Raw genomic sequence first — 19,677 nt, 5'->3', positions numbered from 1 at the left:
GACCTGTTTTCTTATATCACACTGTCCTGCTGATTGGGGCTAGAGCAGTGGGCGTGGCATGCTAACGTGCAGATCGCTGAGGCTGTCATTTTTTTCTTTTATGTTCAGGCTTAAACCACTGGTGCGGTCACCCGCCTTCAGTTTCTCAGGTAGTGACTCACAAAGAGTGTTATTTTCCCGGTATGCCTCTCTGTATCCTTTGCTTCTGGCATGCGTTGCGCGCATCTTTCCCGGCCAGATCGGCAACTGCTGGCTCACTGTCATGGCGGACCCACGGGAAAAGGCGCTTCAGGACTACCGCAAGAAGCTGCTGGAGCATAAGGAAATGGATGGGCGGTTGAAGGAGCTCCGGGAGCAGCTTTGAGAGCTCACCAAGCAGTATGAGAAGTCCGAGAATGATCTGAAGGCCCTTCAGAGCGTAGGCCAGATTGTGGGCGAGGTGGTGAATCAGCTCACGGATAAGAAGTTCATCGTTAAGGCCACCAACGGGCCTCACTATGTGGTGGGCTGTCGCAGGCAGCTTGATCGCACTAAGCTGAAGCCTGGAACACGCGTGGCTCTCGACATGACTACCCTGACTGTCATGCGCTATCTGCCCCTTGAGGTGGACCCTCTGGTCACCGTCTACAACATGTTACACGAGGACCCCGGCGATGGGGTCCTACTCGGAGATCGGCGGCCTCTCGGAGCAGATCCGGGAGCTACGCGAGGTTATCGAGCTGCCGCCCACCAACCTGGAGCTCTTCCAGCGTGTGGGCATCGTGCCGCCCAAGGGCTGCCTGCTCTATGGGCCCCCTGGCACTGGTAAGACGCTGCTGGCGCGGGCCGTAGCCACACAGCTTGACTGCAACTTCCTCAAGGTGGTCTCCAGTTCTTTCGTGGACAAGTACATCGGAGAGAGTGCACGCCTCTTCCGCGAGATGTTCAACTATTCCCGCGACCACCAGCCCTGCATCATTTTCATGGACAAGATGGATGCCATCGGCGGGCGCCGCTTCTCCGAGGGTACCTCCTCCGACCGCGAGATCCAGCGCACCCTCATGGACCTGCTTTACTAGATGGATGGATTTGATACTCTGCACCGTGTTAAGATGATCATGGCCACCAACCGGCACGATACACTGGAGCCAGCGCTGCTGCTGCCTGGTCGTCTGGACCGAAAGATTCACATCGTGCTGCCCAACGAGCAGGCCCGTCTTGATACCCTCAAGATTCACGCTAGCCCTATCTCCAAGCACGGCGAGATCGACTACGAGGCTGTGGTGAAGCTGTCAGATGGCTTTAATGGCGCAGACCTGCGCAACGTCTGCACCGAGGCAGGCATGTTTGCCATCCGTGCTGACCACGACTTTGTAGTACAGGAGGACTTTATGAAGGCCGTGCGCAAGGTGGCCGATTCCAAGAAGCTCGAGTCCCAGCTGGACTACAACCCGTCTGAGGAAAGGGACTGTACCTGGCATTGAAAGTCATTGAAAAATAAGTGACTCTAGAGCCCAGCTTAACGACTCGTGAAGAATGTGCCTAATTTCCCGGGACAGGCCTCTTGTTTGAAATATTTTGTAAACTCTGGGTCGGAGACTTTATTGAATGTCTTGCAGCCAGATTAACCATTAGATCTATCCTCCTTTCTTTGTTAGTGGAATAAAGCCCTATATTCGGCAGTGGCCATTTGTATCTTGTTTCAGGCAACACCGTGGTGTTTGGCAATGCAGCGGATTATTGTTTACTTTTTCAAACACGAATAATAAATATTAACGGCATTTCTGCAGTATTTTTGTTTTTGAACAATCGTACGTTTGCAGCTTAGCACTAAATATATGCGTTGCCTCTCCGCCTCCAATCGGGCTTTTCAGCCTTATTTGCATCTTTCTCAATTGCCTGTCTTAGATTTCTATATATGTTGTTCTAATGCAAAACAAGCATGCCACCGTACTGAAAATAATTGTATAGGGACGTCTTTAGCGAGCAGGACAGTGTACATGTCCGTTTTCTCATTGGTTTTGGCATACACTAATCCATTTTCGAAAGTGCTGATCGTGAGGAATGTTTGTCTTGTGTGACCGTGTATATGCAGTGTGCCCTTTAAAGATTACACCTGCATAAAAGTAGTTCCAGCAGTGATAAACACAGCTTTGGTACTGTTGCTCGGTATTCCTCTTTGTGTAGTGAAATGACCGTGCTAATAGTGACAGCATTGTAGCTAATGGAGCAAGACAGACTTGACTCGACTCGGCTGCACATATCGGTTACTGTACATGCACTCTCAGAATAAGCGTGTCTGGCCGCAGCAATATTCATGGATTAGTACATGCATGGCGGATAAATTGATTGACCGGTTAGTAGGTTATGTGGCTTGATTGGTGAGTGAGTCGATGTTTGCCAATACGTATCTTCGCAGTATCAAATAGAATCCCCTTGTACATATGGATCGGTCTCCTTGCTGCAGCTAACCTAAACAACATACGCACACATGCATACACTCAGTGCCCCTATAAAGGTCCCTACCCAGGCATGTTTGCAGACCAATGCACTCAGTAACACGTTGTTTCCAGTCCGCAAAACAGTGCATCCCCTCCCTCTCCTCACACCTTATAGTTTACACCAGTTAGCACTTTATCCTAGGGACCAGAGGCCTTTTTCGATGGATTAATACATTGAAAAATAGCAGACATCGATCTGAGATTAGAGTTGACAGTTCTGAGATATTTATTTTACCTGCCAATATATACGTGCAGTTTTCCTTCTGCCTAGTACCGTTTTGAAACCAAGCTACAGTTGATGAAATCGCTCTTAGATTATGCTATCAGAGTGTGTGTATTGTCTACCCGAATGACTAATGGGTAATTACAGGCTACACTCAATGACTCTCCACCCTGGTTGTTGTCACCGCAGCACCCTAATATGTGTGTTACTATTGACCATAGTATAACGGATAATGCAACACCTCCTAAATGCGGGGGTCAGGCTTAATCAGCGCCATAAAGCAAATTCACTTTAAAAGGAGGGTCACAAGAAACGGCATAAACCCCCATATACATCCTGTTAGAACCTTTTCTACAGCTATGTATTCTATTTCGTGAGAACTGAAAGAAACGTACATGCAGCCACTGGTGGTTCAAAAATGTGATCAATAATAGTGTGATAACACAAGTTATAATTTACTAGGAGTTTTAATTTAGCTCTTGAACCTTTTCTTTCGAAAATCCGTCAAAACCCGCTTATACATGGTTTTCAGACGCCAAACGTTAACATCAAACTTGCAGCTCATGCTGATGATATTTTACTTTTCATTTCTAATCCTACTGAATCTATTCCAGCTTTTCTACATGAAGTTCAGGACTTTTCTTTTATTTCAGGATATAAATTAAATAATGATAAATGTGAAATTTTGCCACTGACCAAATTTACCTTCAAACCTGACTTTACCTCAACTAATTTCGCTTGGAAGTCATCACATATCAAATATCTAGGTCTATGCTTTAAATCTACAATAAAAGATACTCTGACCCTGTGTATGAATAACTGCCTTAAAAATATTTCTGAACTTGCTGCTAAATGGCACCCTCTTTATCTTTCCTGGTGAGGCCGTTTAGATACTATAAAAATTATGCTTTCTCCCATAATCTTGTACACTATTTCCAATATCCCGGTTCCAATTCATACAAAATTTTTTAAATCTATTAATTCAGTGCTATCCTCTTTTCTATGGAATGATAAAAAAAAACAGATTATCGGCTTACAAGTTAATGCGCCCCAAAACTGAAGGAGGCGTTAACTTTCCTAACTTTCCCTCTTACCACAAAGCATTCTTGTTACGACAAGCCTCATTTTGGTTGCTGGACTCCACAGCAGACTGTCCTTTATGGACATCTGTAGAACGTTCGCTACTGTTCCCATTTTCTTTTACTGAATATCTTTTTCTCTCGTAAGCCCCAAACATTATCCACTCCCCTATTTAAATTCACTTCTAAACTTCTCCATCCTCTATATCCTTTGACCTATGATACTCTTGATTCTTTTTTGGCCTCAACTATTTGGCATAACAAAACATTACTAATATGTAATAAACCCTTGTATTGGAAAACATGGAGGCGACGGGGTTTATTATGGGTCCATCAATTGTTTTCAGAGGATGGTTTTATTTTATTTTCGTCACTTCAGGAATCTTATGGTTTGCCTGCCTCTTGCATAACGAAATATCATACTCTTCGTACCGTAACACTTGACATATACAATCAGCTTGCCAGTAACTCTGCTGTTCCTCCCACTAATGCTTCCCCCACTGGCCTGTCCACTATTCTACGTACTAAACCCAAAGCTTCTGGCCTATACTCACTTCTTCAGTCCATGGGAATATCGAGGCAAAAGTCCGAAATTGAAACCGCTTGGGATAAGGAGTTCAATGTCGTTTGGTCCTTACCAACGTGGAACAAGATTTGGATTAAAATTCGTAAAACCTCACGAACGGCAAGTTTAACACAAACATTATTTTATGTATACAACAGGATTTTGCTCTCTCCCCATTCTTTACACATTAGATACCCCACAGTACAATCTACCTGCTGGTCTTGCATGTCTCCTGATGCCACGCTTTTTCATATGCTTTTTCTTTGCCCTCCTGTACACAAATTCTGGACTGAGGTCTGGTCTCAAATTAACTCAATATTTGGCACGAATTTCTCATTTTTCGTAGGGGACATTTTCTTGGGAAGCATTTCCCCTGTGTGGGATGATTGTGATATCAATGTTCAAATTGTAGATTTGTTAATAGCCGTTGCTTTTCAACAAATTACAAGGAACTGGAAAGACTCTGCAAAAATGTCATACAAAGCTTGGTGGTATGATGTTTATCATCATAGATTGGACACGTTTTTACTTTTTCCACTTTGCACGGCTATGAAAAGACTCCAGCGATGGTCACCGGTCACTACCTTCTTTGATAAATGTGCATTGAAACGTGCCCTACAACTCCCTTCTCAACCCACCATGACTTCTACTTCTAGTATGATTTCTTCTGTTTTTCTCCTAGCTCGTTCACCAATCTGTAAGTTATATCAGTTATATTTCTCTTTTGCTGTGCTCTTATCTTATGTTTTTATATATAGCTATATTGATTATTGCTTAAAGTTATGTAGTGTTTTATGCCACCTTTTACACCTTTTTCTTCAATAAATATTTTTCTGAACTAAAAAAAAATAGTTTACTAGGAGTTGTGGGACGTTGTAAACGTTGATAATTTTTTAAGGTATTTACGCTCTGATGAGATACACAATCACTGGAATGCAAAAAACTAGCATTCTTACGGATGCAAACAGGGGAAAATTGTCACGGTTTAACCCTAAAATGTGCACTTAAACCCTGGCTCAATTTTGGAGCCAGTTCCAACAAGGCCTTTCAGAGATGCATAATTTCAGGCAGCTGGGTTTATCCAGTAAATGTAGATCCCAGTCCTTTTGTGGAGTACAATAAAAAAAAAATCATTGATAAATGGTATCAGTTTATTTTTAACACTTCACTTTTGATGTGACGCAGTTGAAAGTGTTCTCATGGAAATTAAGCTCTGTGTTACTGTAAAAAGCATCTTACAAAATGACGGAAACATTCACGAACACTCTTGATACTAAACACTTTTCCATCTGTGATCCCGACAAGAAGTCATAGAGGTTAAGTCAAGCACCCTTAACTGCCAACCCCTTAATCTTACACTCCAAAACCTTAAGCCTATACCTGTAACTCTATACTCTATCCCTCACCCTACAGCTTTACCTCCTATACCACTTTCCCCTAACCTCTATACCTAATGCCACAATTCTTAGCCCTATAGCCGTATACACTTGAATTATGCGAGTCTGCAGCTTTTTTGCATCATTGTTTTTTTGTAGATAATCCATCATCTGCTGCATAATCTGCAGATTTCAACAAGTTTCTAACTCTGACGGATTAAAAATTACTAAAAAACGTGGCAACGTGTTTGCATGCAGTGGAAGGCCCTTCACAAAGGTTAACTGGTCATATTTCGGTTGCCTATTTCTGTATTTCGTTGTTAAACTAGTACTAAGGAGGTGAAATCTTTGCATGGATAGTATTACCATGCGTAGGAAATACAGAATAATGAAGTAATACTATAATAAGATCCTCATTGTGCTGCATAATTTGCCTTTTCTTGCTGCATAATTTGGTGCTCCCCTGCTGCATAATTCCAGTGGCCCTGTCTATACCGCAATCCCCTTACGCTGTACCCATAATCTATATCTGACCCTATATAGCAAGCATTTTACAATACATCTTTAAACTTAATGCCATACCCTTCATTCCTAAATCTCTTGCACTATACACCAGTGCTTACGTTTTGCACCACAAACAGTTACATTTTAAGTCAAATCCTCAAACCCTTAATTCTATTCCACAAACCCTTGACTATGCCCGAACTCCTATCCTCTAACTCCTTATTGTCAGCATCTCAAATCCTTAACCTTTGGTCCCCCCTTCTATGGACCCTATACGCTTAACTTTTATTCCCACACCCATAACCTCTGTATCCTTAATCCCACACCTGTTCACAGGCTTTACTTCAGTATTTTGTCAATGTTTGTTTTCCAAAGTATTTTTTTTTAAACTGATAATTACAAAAATAGCTTGACAGTGTTTTCATAGTTTTGAGGCAGTTCTAATTCTAGGTAAAGTCTTGACTCGCTCATACTGTTATGTCACCAAACGGTGATGTCTTAACTTTTTAAGGGGTCTGCTGACCACAGTGCCTATAGGGATGTAATGCAAATTAAACATATATCAGACCTGTTTAGAAACACCTAGTATTACACCATATCTAGTCAGCACATTCTCCCTCATGAGGAAGCCAAGTTTGCTACAGACATGTTCTTATATTTATGTACACAATGTATGTACTGAACAAATCCTTGCTTTTGATTGTCTACATTACCTTTTATCTTGAGACTGTGAGTGCTGTGTAGCCCATACTTTCTTGTGAGGCAGTTACTTGTGTTTGGATATGCACAACAGTGTGTGTGTGTCAGATTCTGATTTCACTTGCTCGATGCTGGTCAGTATGCTACTATTGGCTAAGGTTAGGAGGATGGAGCTGAGCTCATCAAGGAAAATGTGTTTATAGATTTTGGATCGTAACAGCTAGTACATGCTGCTGTGTCATTGGGTACATTTGTGTAAGAGTATTTAAGACCAAAATGTGAAAGGGAATTGTGGAGAAGTCAATCTAGCCCTAAGGCGAAGGTTTCAGGCGGGAGAGATCTGATACCAGTATTGGAAATTGCAGTGTACTGTCATTGGATAGTTTCCCTCTTATTCACTTTGGAGAGTTTACCAACCTTACTTTCACTGTTTTCAAAGTCTGATAAATGAGTTTACCCTTGCATTTTGGAAGCCTCTATAGTCGTAACTACTATAGAATAGTCCACACTCAGCTATAACAATAGTCATGAAGTCTATGCAAGGCATATATTTTAGTCCATCAATTTTAATTGACTTTTTCTTCTTAACAGGTGGTCATACTTATGAAGTTATGAAAAAACAGCTGATTACATATCGCGATCATTGCAGTCAACAAGTTTCATCTTGTTGGACTTTTATCAAGGCTGCAATATAACAAATCAAAGAATAAATCATAATTTTATAGTAAAATTGCCATAGTTCTGTGTAACTCAATAGATCATTACAGATTAATATTGTGAGATCGGAGGGGGTGACTGCCTTTAGACGAAGAGGGACTTGCTCCACTTGTTTAAGATCCGTAGTCCCAAAGTGATCAGAGAAACTAAAGCACCCTAAAGGAAAAGAATACCTGTGCACATAGGGCGAATATATAGTAAGTTTATATCTACAAAGAATTGGAGCATGACCATCATAAAAAAATAATGGTAAAACACCTGGGAACAAATGGTAGACTGGTAAGCAAATAAAATTGTAACCAAAGTGGTTATTTATTCATGTAGTACCATGTATACGGTCAATGTTTGCATACTATAGATTTTGAGCAGTAGAAAACAAAAGAAGGAACACTAAAATAATTTGTCATTTTGTATCCAAACGTATAAAAATATCAACTATGAAAACAGTGAACATACAACGGAAAAAATTAAATGGTCTGACAAGGGAACAGTATGTCCGAGGTCGTGAAGGGAGTGAAAGCCCAATTGCTCCAAATCCAGTATGTAAGTCCAGTAAAAAGCTGTTATTCAATAGCCTGTCAGGCCATGATAAGCCATCAACAAATATAGTATCTATATATTGGAGCACTTGCTCTTTCACTCCCTTCTATAAACTTCATGATTATTATTGTAATTGATTTAGAGTGTCCTCCAACCTTTCTTCTTGTGTCTGGAGTGGGACCTTAATTCTTTGGGATCCCACATATCACACCCTTGGGTAGCAGGGCGTTTTGGTTTGGCTAGAGTACTTCATTGTTTTTTCATATATATATATATTTGGTGTCATGGTGCCAGTTTTGTGATATTGCCTGGCATTATCGCGCTTGCGTTGTTGCGCGTCACCAATTCTGCAAAACCGGGTGTTATGATTGTCCAGGAGACTTTTTAGTCCCTACTGGTTACCACCCTGTCCACTTTTGGCCCCGCCCTCAGGGATTGGATCTTTTACTTGCGGCGGGAGACAGTCTCTTAATTAGCCGTTAAGCACTTTTTTCTTTTCTTTGTGAGCCACTCACTGCAAGCACAGTGTTTTTTTTTTTTTTATTAACGGAGCATTGCGCTTTAAATTTTAAATGCAGTACTGGGCTGTACAGAGCCCTCATTGCTGTGTGTGCCCTACATGATCTGATATTTGTTTGTTGTGTAGTGTGCAGTACTAGGCTGTACAGAGCCCTCGTTGCTGTCTGCGCTACATGAACAGCCGTTTTTTGTTTCTAATATTCGGCCTCTTTCTGCTCTCCCATGTGCCCCCTTCGAGGTCCTCCTCCTGCATTCTGCCAGCACCCTTCTACCCAATAGTTGTCCACCACCACCACGTCGTCCACCACCACCACCACGTTGTCCACCACCACGTTGTCCACCACCACGTTGTCCACCACCACCACCACGTCGTCCACCACCACCACCACCACGTCGTCCACCACCACCACCACGTCGTCCACCACCACCACCACGTCGTCCACCACCACCACCACGTCGTCCACCACCACCACCACGTCGTCCACCACCACCACGTCGTCCACCACCATCACAAGGTCCACCACCACGTGCACAACCACCACGTCCACCACCACGTGCACAACCACCACGTCCACCACCACGTGCACAACCACCACGTCCACAACCACCATGTCCATCACCACCACCAAGTCCACCACCACCACCCGTGATGGGTAAAGTGTCACTGGAGGGCAGGGGTAATAGTGTCAACCCCGGCTGTACATGGGACATTTAAGGATGCATTGGGTGCGAGAAGACAGGAATAGGGGCTAGAAGTATTACACCAGACCCAAGATGCATTTTGAAGAGGCGCAATGTCACAGGGGCTCCTGTAAAAGCACTCGCATCATCTCTACCTCACAGCGGCATACCTGCACAAGCCACTCACTCAAAACAAGCATTGGATTTAGCCAAAAGGTCTCGCCTTTGGGACCTTATAAGTGTTTAGCCTTGCAACACTTGATGTTGTTGCACCAATCATATTGTGCTGGATAACTAAACACTTATAAGGTCCCAAAGGCGAGACCTATTGGCTATGCCAATGCTTGTTTTTCAATTCCCAGGGTGTCTCGAGTCTACTTTTTGCCTTTTTTTTGTACACTATAATTGCCGCATGGTTGGTGACCTTTTTAAACAGATGTATTCGAGAGAGTGGTTTGGTTGGTCACTGGTATTTGTTTCCTAGTGCGTGTATGTACTAGTTTGTCCCATAGATTTCTGCCCGTCTTAAAATAAATCATAGGCTTCTCTAGTTTCATTTTCCTCAATTCAAGATGCTCCATTGTTTTTAATCAGCTTTGTCAGTTCATTTGAACTTGGGCAATAGGTTGTTGCACAGATTGGTCTCGATTTTGAGGATTCTTATAAGTGGTCAGTAATATCTCTTTACTATTATTGCCCGCTCTTTTTTCTGACCTTCTGATAATCTCAGGGTTGTGTTTCTCGCTAAGTTTTTAGCATGTTTTTTGCAGGGTACCAACAATTGCGTCTGTCTCCTTAATTGCACTGTAGGCAAACCCTGCCTCAGGGCCCGGAGTGGAAATTCTCAAAACGGATTAAGCTGTTCCTGTCGGTAGGTTTGTCGTAAACCTCTGTTTTCAGAATGCCACCCTCTGGGTATATTTTCAAGTCTAAGAATGACATTTCTGATTGACTGATGCTGATGGTAAACTTTAAAAATGGGTTTGAGCTGTTCATTCCGCAAAATAAACCTGTTGGGTTTTACCGGCATAGATGCATTCCAAATTAGCCTGGCCGTTTTGACATTACATCTGGTAACTCTACCTGACTAACTGAAGTGATGACAGCTGGTAGTTTTGCATGAAGGTTGCCTCTAATAAATCTTGTTTGATGTGATCACTATAACAACAGTAATATTAGTTGCTCAAGATGATTTTCATTGAGGAGAAGTAGCTGTTATTACAGAAAAGGTTGGAAACCCCTGGGTTAGATAGTCTCTATCAGAAAGAGCTTTACCCAAGGTAAGTCACTTGTTCATAAGGGGAAAAGAAAAACAACTTACACAATACTGTCTTTTTTATCGAGGAACATCTGCTTTGTAAATTACTCGTGAGTAATATGAGTCTCATCTACAGTCCTGTATGCTTTTATATATAAGGCAGTTTCTTCATGTGTTGTAGCAAGTTTTAGGCAGTCTTCTATTTCCTAAACCCTCTGAATTCCCGTACCAGATTTGATTAATTTATTTACTGTTTTAGGAATTTTCACAATGTATAATTACCACATTTGTCAAAATGTTTACTTGTTTTATTTGTTCCGTTTTTGTTCTGTAGTACATGCTGCAGAGGACCCAGGATCAAGATGAAAATGTTGCTTTGGAAGCTTGTGAGTTCTGGCTGACTTTAGCAGAGCAGCCTATTTGTAAAGATGTTCTCGGTCGGCATCTTGCAAAGTAAGTTTCAAGTTAAATTGTTAACATTTGGGTATGCTTTCCATGGCCACCCCCGTTTTTTTTCCACTACACCCCTATAGACTTACTTACACCATACCTTGCTCTGTCAAGTGTCAAGAAAGCCTGAACTTCGTCCAGCTGGAGCTGGCCATGGGATAGTATCAATCAGAAGTGCAGAACACCTTGAGCCTGAATAACCAAAGTCTGAGGGTTACCATTGAATTTACTTTTAATGCAAGCTTGTCATTTGCAAGATACGCTGATTTTTCTCAGAGCACCTTTACCTAATGTAGTGGACTGTCCAGTTGGGCTCTTTTCTACCAATTGAGTGTTCTTTGCAGCTGCGATGGCTCTACAACCTGTACCTCAAAAGTTAAACAAATGACGCTTCCTTTAATGATTCTATTCAGCGTATAAAAGCAAGCAGTATGAAAGCCAATATCTTTGACTCTGGTGCATTCCCATGGACACAATATCATTTGGTTGAACCCTCATCATTCTTATTCAGTGACGTATAGCATAAAGAGGGTCTGTGCGCCTCTCTCCTTGAGGATGTTTTTCAGAACCAGTTTTCACCCAAATTTGCTAAATTCCAGAGATGGACGAGGCTAGCAGAGTTGATTGGAGCCTACTGGCTTCTTGGGCAAATGTCTGGTTAGGCATATCATAATTAGGACCTCCTGTTGCAGATTCCTTCTTGCCTCCTCCCAGCAGTAGACTCCTGCTTGGTATTTACTGGTATTTACTAAAGGTCAGTGTGGTGTTTAGACTGTCAGGTTATTAGCACGAATACCAATAAGGAATTTCCACATTCGGCCGGATGCACTAATGCCAGATAGATGTGTATGTAGTTAACTGATCATATTTAAAATGTTATAGATTTATTGATTTAAAAGTAGCTTTATGCAAGTGTTCAAAACTTAAAATCTAAATTCCAAAGCAACATTGGACTCTTTGACCTAAGAAGAGCAAGCTATTGGGTGTTTCCCTTTTTTCTGTAATTCCTTGACCCAGCTTTGAAATGGACACGTTGGCAAAATACTCTGATTTCAGTTAAAATATGGGGAGGAACTAATAAATGTTATTATTCAGACACAATGTACAAAAATACAAAGCCACTGCTAAATACGTGCTTGCGGGAATCTCAGGGCTTAACAATAATTGGAATAAAGCGAGTCTTTGTAATAGCTGCACATAGTCGTACAGGCCATTCCTTCCCCATGAAAATGAAATGGGTAAGTAGGGGGTTAAAATATTTAGAAGTGATTGTTTTGTGGCACCCCTCATTGAAAGGAAAAAGACGGCCCCTTTTTCTATTTGTTATAATGTGTTTTCAAATAATAAACCATCGTTCTTTGGTGACATTGGCAATTGGTAAAATTACAGGCATACGTTAGCCTTAACAGGTCAGCAAAGACATTGCATTTAGTAGTATGGTATGAATATATTATATTCATTAGTAAGCAGTTGCTATGTTATGTTATATTATGTTATAAAATATTTATACAGTGCGCGTACACCAAAAGGTTTCATGGCGCTAGCTCTAGAGTATGCCGGGAACATTGGGTGGAGTTATTCGTGAGCCTGCACAAACAGCCATGTCTTGAGCATTTTCCTGAATCTCAGAAGATCAGTACATGACCGAATCTCCAGTGGAAAAGAATTCCACAGTCTTGGGGCCAGGGATGCGAACCTACATCCTCCCTGACGTTTTAACTTGAAGGCAGGGGTGTCAGTAGCTAGAGGTGAGCTGAGTGCAGGTTGCGAGAGGGAGTGTACCTTGATAAGAGGCAGTTAATAAATTTGGGGCTCCGACTATGAAGAGACTAAAAGATTAGGCATCCCGTCTTAAAGGCCGTGCGTTGGGAGATAGGGAGCCAGTGTAGTTTATTTTTTTAGAAGAGGTGGCAGATTGCCGTCTGGGTTGCTGGTGGATCAGTCTCGCTGCTTGGTTCTGAACCATCTGAAGCCGCTTGATTAAGAAAAGTGGCATGCCTAGGTAGATTGAGTTAGCGTAGTCGAAGTGTGATAGTACCATGGCTATCACGACCTGTATCAGCGCTGCATGAGTGAGCAGGCAGCTGATCTTTCTAATTTTACGTAACTGAAAGAAACAGGTAGAGACCACTGCACCAACTTGCGATCTTAATGATAGGTCGTTTATGGTGACCCCTAGGCTCTTGACAGAGGTAGAGGTTTCGGGGGGATCAGAGTTCCACCGGCCAGTAGTGTGGGCCCCAGAAGATCTGACTGCTCCCTGTCAGAACTAGTTCGGTCTTGCCTGGATTGAGTTTTAAATGGTTTTGGTCCATCCAATGGCGAATATGGAGCATGGTAGCCTGGAATTCCAGGACTGAGTTAGGGGAGTTATCTATGGTGAAAGTTAACTGTAGGTCATCGGCATAATTGAAGGTGGTCACCTTCCATTCCTTCAGGGACTGAAAGAGGTACAGATTAAACAGATTGGGGTATAGTGATGATCCCTGTGGGACCCCACACGCAGTTGTTAGCTTGGGTGCAGTGAAAGAGGCTAAGCGTACCGCTTGAGTACGGCCTTCGAGAAAAGAGCTAATCCAGCTGAAGGCTGAGCCCTGGATGCCGGCCTGCCTGACACGGTCCATCAAGATTTCATGATTGACTGTGTCAAATGCGGCCGAAATATCTAAAAGCACCAGGGCCTGAGGAGTGCCTCTGTCAGCTTTTTCTCGTAAGGCGTCCAGTACTGCTAAAATCACTGCCTCCGTAGAGTGAGCGGGCGGAATCCCGCTTGGTGAGGGTCTAGATATTGAGAATGTTCCATGAAATTGGACAAACACTTTGCCACGTGGGCTTCCAGAACTTTAGCCAAGTAGGAGAGCAAAGAGATGGGGTTCTGGGGGTCTGCTCCCGGTTTCTTTAGGCGGGGGACCACAATTGCGTCCTCGAATGCTTTAGGGACATGGCCCTGCGAGAGGGACTCATTCAGGGAGGTCATGATGGCACACGGCAGGGCGGAGAGGGTATCTTTTAAGATATGAGGTGGGCAGCAGTCCATGGGGGAGCCAGATTTGACTCTGGACAACAAGTCCAGGAAGGACTGGGTACTAATGGCTGGAAAGTGATCCAAGGTAAAAGGATTCCTTATCGTGGAGAGGGAAGTCTTAATGGGGCTGGATATAGGGATACTAGCTTTAATGTTAGAATTTTTTTCCACTAAGTAGTTATTCAGAGAGTCACAGAGTTCTTGGGTAGGTGTGGGTTTAGGTAGGACTCTCTCTGCATTGGATAGTTCGTTAACGATAGAGAAATTTTCTTTCGACCTGTTGTTAGAGTTTAAAAATTCTAGCAGAGAAGTGCGCAGCCTTGGCTGCAGTAATAGCTTTTGTATATTCTTTCCGTGCTTTCGAGTAGCGGTGTTTCCCTTCAAGGGAGTAGTTCAGTCTTCATTTCCTTTCTTTTTGGCGAAGGGCCAATTTTTGGTCTCTTAGCTCATTAGAGAACCATTTCTGTGCGTCAGAGTGGTGAGCTCGTTTTAGTTTTTTGAGGGGAGCATGCATATCACTGGCCGCTAGTAGCCAGGCTGAGAAATTTGCTTCCAAGAGATCGAAATCAGAGTTAAAGGCAGGGGTTGAGCTAGCCAGTGTGTCCTGAAATTCCTGTTTGTTGAGGGCACTCCATTTCCTGATCATGCCCCCTTCGGCTGTGGGGGTCTTACTACTGATAGGAATCATTGCTGTGAATTTTAATAGGTGATGATCAGACCATATACATGGTAGGATCGTGGGCGCGGACACTGTGAGGTTTGTGGTCCAGACTTGGTCCAATATGTGTCCTTTGGTGTGTGTGGCTGAAGATAGGTGATGAGTAAAGTTTAGGTTGATTAGTAGATCAGTCAGTTTGGCAGAATGAGGCCCACCGTGTATGTCGTTAGACCAGTAATTTAGGCAACCTATTAACAGTATTTTAGCATAATTCATTGCAAGGTTGGCTATTTGTTCACTCAACGAAAGAGGAAACAGGGGCATGTGCTGCGGGGGCCTGTAAACCAGGCCGCAGATGAGCGGGGCAGAGCTAGACTCTAATATGATGACCATGTTGTCCACTGCCGGTAGACCTAAAGGAGTAATGGTAGTGAATTTGTGGTCTCGATGGATGATCGCATCTACTCCACCACCCATTTTTCCTGGTGGTCGATTCACATGGAGAATGTAGTAGTCGTGAGGTAATGCTGCCAGTATATCAGGGGTGGAATCGGGGTTCAACCATGTTTCCGTTACAAGGAAGATGTCTGGTTTTTCAGACATTAGGAGCAGGAAAACATCCAGCTGATGCTTGACTAGGGAACGGGTGTTTACATAATGTTCGAGGCATGTGGGCTGCTGAATTCATATCTGTGCATGGATCGCCGCCTAGTGTTAGGTCCTGATGTTTGCACGTTGTTGTCCTGGAAGAGTCTTCGAAGTATCCTGGGATAGGTGACTCCTCCCCTGGACTACAGTGCGCATGGGCATCCTCTCCATCCTCAGATTGTTTTTTTCCGCCATTGGGTTCGGATGTGCTTATCTTGACTCAAGTTAGGAAAAAATGTTTACAGGCCAAAAGGCCTTTAGTTCGCGTCGGTACTGTTCCCGATCGGTATCGATAGTTATTTGTTAGTTTACTAACTTCAAGACCAACTTTTTCGCATCATACCCGACCATCGACCCGACATCGACGATGGAATCGAGGACACCATTCAAGCGGTGTCCTGTATGCAATGCGAAATATCCCCATGTCGACGTCCACCCAGTGTGCAACAAATGCCTTTCACCGGATCACGACGAGTCCACATGTATGGCCTGTGCCCGATTCCGATCCAAGAAGACTCTCCGGAATCGACGAGCAGCGAGACTTGAAGCGCAGCAAGCAGCACCGGCCCCGACCAACATCTTCAGCGCCGAGGACGAAGATGTCGAAGACGTGGAGAACCTACCCTCCAGCCCCGCTTCCGAACACGACTCCGGATCGGAAGACATCGAAGAACGACTCTTTCACAGAGACGAAGCCGACACCGAGGTAGGAGACTACGATGAGGCCTTAGGGGCCGAAGAGAGTAGCTCCGGTGACGAGCAAGGCCTACCCGTACAGACTGAGGATATCCCAGTGCGTCAGTCTATGGCTCCGGTCGAGGGATCGCCTTCGGGCCTTACCCAAGACCTAGCCCTCTGGCCCGGCCTCGGACATTCAGCGGCAGCCATTACTACCCAAAACGACTGGTTTCCCTTCATCGAAGCCGAAACCGAAAGCCGTACTGGTTCATCAGAAACCGAAACTGAAAGTGACACTGGTCGGATCGAAGCCCACCACACCTTCGACGCCAGCCAAACCCGTCGGCGCCGACCGCACCAAACGGGACTTCGGTGCCGAGCTTGCAGCAGCCGACGTCGGCGCCGACACATGGAAAAAGACCATCGGTACCGCCAAACCGCCTCGGCTCCCGGCACCGAAACAATCGGCTCCGGCCACAAAGGTCAAAATGGCTGCTGCGTCTCACACCGCTTCGAAAGCAGCACCAAAGGCACAATCATCGACGCCGTCGACAGCTACTACCTCTCCTCGACTCGATGACCCAGTGGCGCCGAAGAAGTCCACGCCCGCCTCTACAGAACCGGTCGGCGCCAAAGAACCGTCGCGCTCCAGGTGCGGCAAGTTGCAGCGTCCTTGCAACGCATCAAAGACAAGGCAGCCCTCCAAGACACGTCAGGCTCCGAGCCGAAAAAAGCTCAAAAAGCTTCTCCGGCACCGGCCAACATCACTTTTGGCCTGCCACCATCCACGGCCCCAAAACTGTTCGAAATCAGAACACGTGTCACCCACACCAGGATCACACCTGCCGAACGCTCTCCTGCGGAGACGTCACCATCACACATCATCGATGCCGACACCGGCAGAATGATGCTCCACAAGAGGAGAATAACTTCCGAGCCAGCTTTGGACTCCTACCGGATCCCGCTAAAGAAAAAGCTGCCAGTGGATTCAGAACCAGTTCTTTACGAACCTCTCCATACCTCTTACCAAGATCCACAGTCCTTCTCTCCGACACACTCCGAAACCGACGTTTTGGAGGACTACATGGGTGACCACGTCCCCTACCCCGGAGAGCTGGGCCCTGAAGGCCAACAGGACCCTGACCAGGCTTGGGATGACCCTGTAGACCCGGGTGCACCTATGGATACACAGGACACGCAGCTATATGGCGCAAAAACGTCTCCCACAGAGGACACTGCCGCATTCAACGCCCTCATTGAACGTGCTGCGGCCAATCATGGTGTGCAACTCCACTCTGACACCATCGAGGACGATTTTCTCATGGATACTTTCGCATCCTCAGAAAGGAATATCAAAACTCTACCCATGTTGAAAGGTGTCCTCAAACCAGCCAAGGACATTTTCAAAGAACCCACCAGGGCAAGAGTAATAAACCCCAGGATCGACAAGAAATATAGGTCGGCACCTGGGGACCCTACCTACATTAGAGGCCAGTTGCCACTGGATTCCATAGTAGTCGCGAACGCTCGCAAACGGGCGCACTCGCAGACGACAGGGGATGCTCCTCCCCCGGACAAAGAGTCCAAGGTGCTAGAGACCTCCGGCAAACGGGTTGCAGCCCAAGCAGCTAACATATGGCGTATTGCCAATACTCAGGCGCTCCTAGCTCGCTACGATCGCGCACATTATGACACATTAGAAACATTGCTCCAACATCTCCCTGACCAATACAAAGAGGGAGCAGAGATCCTCATCAGGGAGGGACAACTCCTCACGAACGCATCCATTAAGTGTGCGCTGGATGCCGCAGATACAGCTGCCAGAGCCATAAACACTAGCGTCATGTTACGATGACACGCCTGGTTACGAATCTCCGGATTCAAACCTGAGGTACAAAATAACATCCTCAACCAGCCGGTCAACCCCGACTACTTATTCGGCCCAGAGGTTGACACCACCCTAGAAAAAATAAAAAAGGACACAGACACTGCAAAGTCCATGGGAGCTCTCCAAACGCAGACCTTTCGGAGCGGCTCCTTTCGTCGCCCCGGAAATAGAGGAGCAGGTAGAGGACAGGGGTCACAGCAAACCTACAACAAGGGCAACACACAAAGTTCCTACGATAAAAACACCCGGGGTGGATATCGTGGCTCAAGCACAAAGGGCAGAGGACGCGGATACGGCAACACCAGGTCCTCCCCCAAGAACAAACAGTGACGCCCTCTCCCTTCCTCCCGACCACATAACACCTGTCGGGGGAAGGCTACAAAGGTTCCTGTCCACGTGGAACTCCATCACCACGGACAGGTGGGTCAAAGATATTATCAAACACGGTTACTGCCTAGAATTAACCTCAACTCCACCCACAATACCCCCAAAACACCGTCCTATGTCCTCAGAGCACTTAACGCTATTACAGCAGGAGGTGCTAAGTATGCTACAAAAAGGCGCAATAGAGGTCGTACCCGTCCACGAGCAAGGTACGGGGGTGTACTCCCTGTACTTTTTAATACCAAAAAAGGACGGGTCACTCAGACCTATACTAGACCTGAGACCCCTCAACCGCTACATTCTCTCGGAGCATTTCCACATGCTCACCCTGCAACAAGTCCTCCCACTGCTCAAACAGGGAGACTTCCTAGCCACGCTAGACCTCAAAGATGCGTATTTCCACATACCCATTCACCCATCACACAGGAAATATCTCAGGTTCACTATTCAAGGGCAGCACTACCAATTCAAGGTTCTTCCCTTCGGCGTGACAACAGCGCCCAGAGTTTCCACAAAGTGCCTGGCTACTGTGGCCGCACATTTACGGAGGCAACACATTCATGTCTACCCCTACCTGGACGACTGGCTTGTTCAGGCAAAGTCAGCCCAGCAATGTGCCAGCCACATGTCCCGCACCATTCACCTTCTTCACAGTCTGGGGTTCTCACTAAATTACCCAAAATCCCATCTCCAACCCGCACACGTACAACAGTACCTAGGTGCGACCATAGACACTCTGGCAGCCACAGCTCAGCCAAATTTGGTGAGGATCAACGGCATGCAAATGCTGATCTCAAAGTTCAAACCTCAACACTCCCTTCCTGCTTCTACATACAGAAGCAGGGAGGAACACACTCTCCACAGTTGTCTCATCTGGCTCAGAGCATGTGGAAGTGGGCCATTCAGAGGAACATATTCCTCATGGCGGAACACCTCCCCGGCAAGGACAACCAGATGGCGGATCTGCTCAGCAGACACAGCCACCAGATGCACGAGTGGGAGTTACACCCATCAGTACTCCAGCCGTACTTCCAGCAGTGGGGTCACCCAGACATAGACCTGTTCGCCACAAGCGAAAACGCAAAATGCCAAAGCTTTGCTGCCAGGTTCCCACATCCGCAGTCGCAGGGCAATGCGATATGGATGAACTGGTCCGGCAGATTTGCGTACGCTTTTCCCCCAGCACCACGGATACCGCTGGTGGCACGCAAACTCAGACAACACTCACTGACACTCGTCCTGGTTGCACCAACGTGGGCACGCCAGCCATGGTACACCACCTTTCTCGAACTTTCCGTGGTGCCG

At 45.3% G+C, this 19,677-nt stretch overlaps 1 protein-coding gene and 1 pseudogene across 1 annotated transcript in view; both read left to right on the top strand.

The window, feature by feature from the left end:
- The window catches only part of TNPO1 (transportin 1), a 1,554,860-nt gene that overhangs the window by 600,707 nt on the left and 934,476 nt on the right, over window positions 1-19,677 (top strand). Inside the window, exon 8 of the mRNA XM_085632345.1 lies at window positions 10,976-11,094. Within this exon, the coding sequence (XP_085488471.1) occupies window positions 10,976-11,094 (119 nt within the window). The remainder of the gene's footprint in view (window positions 1-10,975; window positions 11,095-19,677) is intronic.
- LOC146865532 (26S proteasome regulatory subunit 10B pseudogene) lies at window positions 253-1,463 on the top strand (annotated as a pseudogene).

This window comes from Triturus cristatus, chromosome 2_1 (genome assembly GCF_964204655.1).
Source record: "Triturus cristatus chromosome 2_1, aTriCri1.1, whole genome shotgun sequence".
Taxonomy (NCBI): domain Eukaryota; kingdom Metazoa; phylum Chordata; class Amphibia; order Caudata; family Salamandridae; genus Triturus; species Triturus cristatus.
Note: the sequence above shows the minus strand (reverse complement) of the source record. Positions and strands in the feature narration are given on the sequence as shown.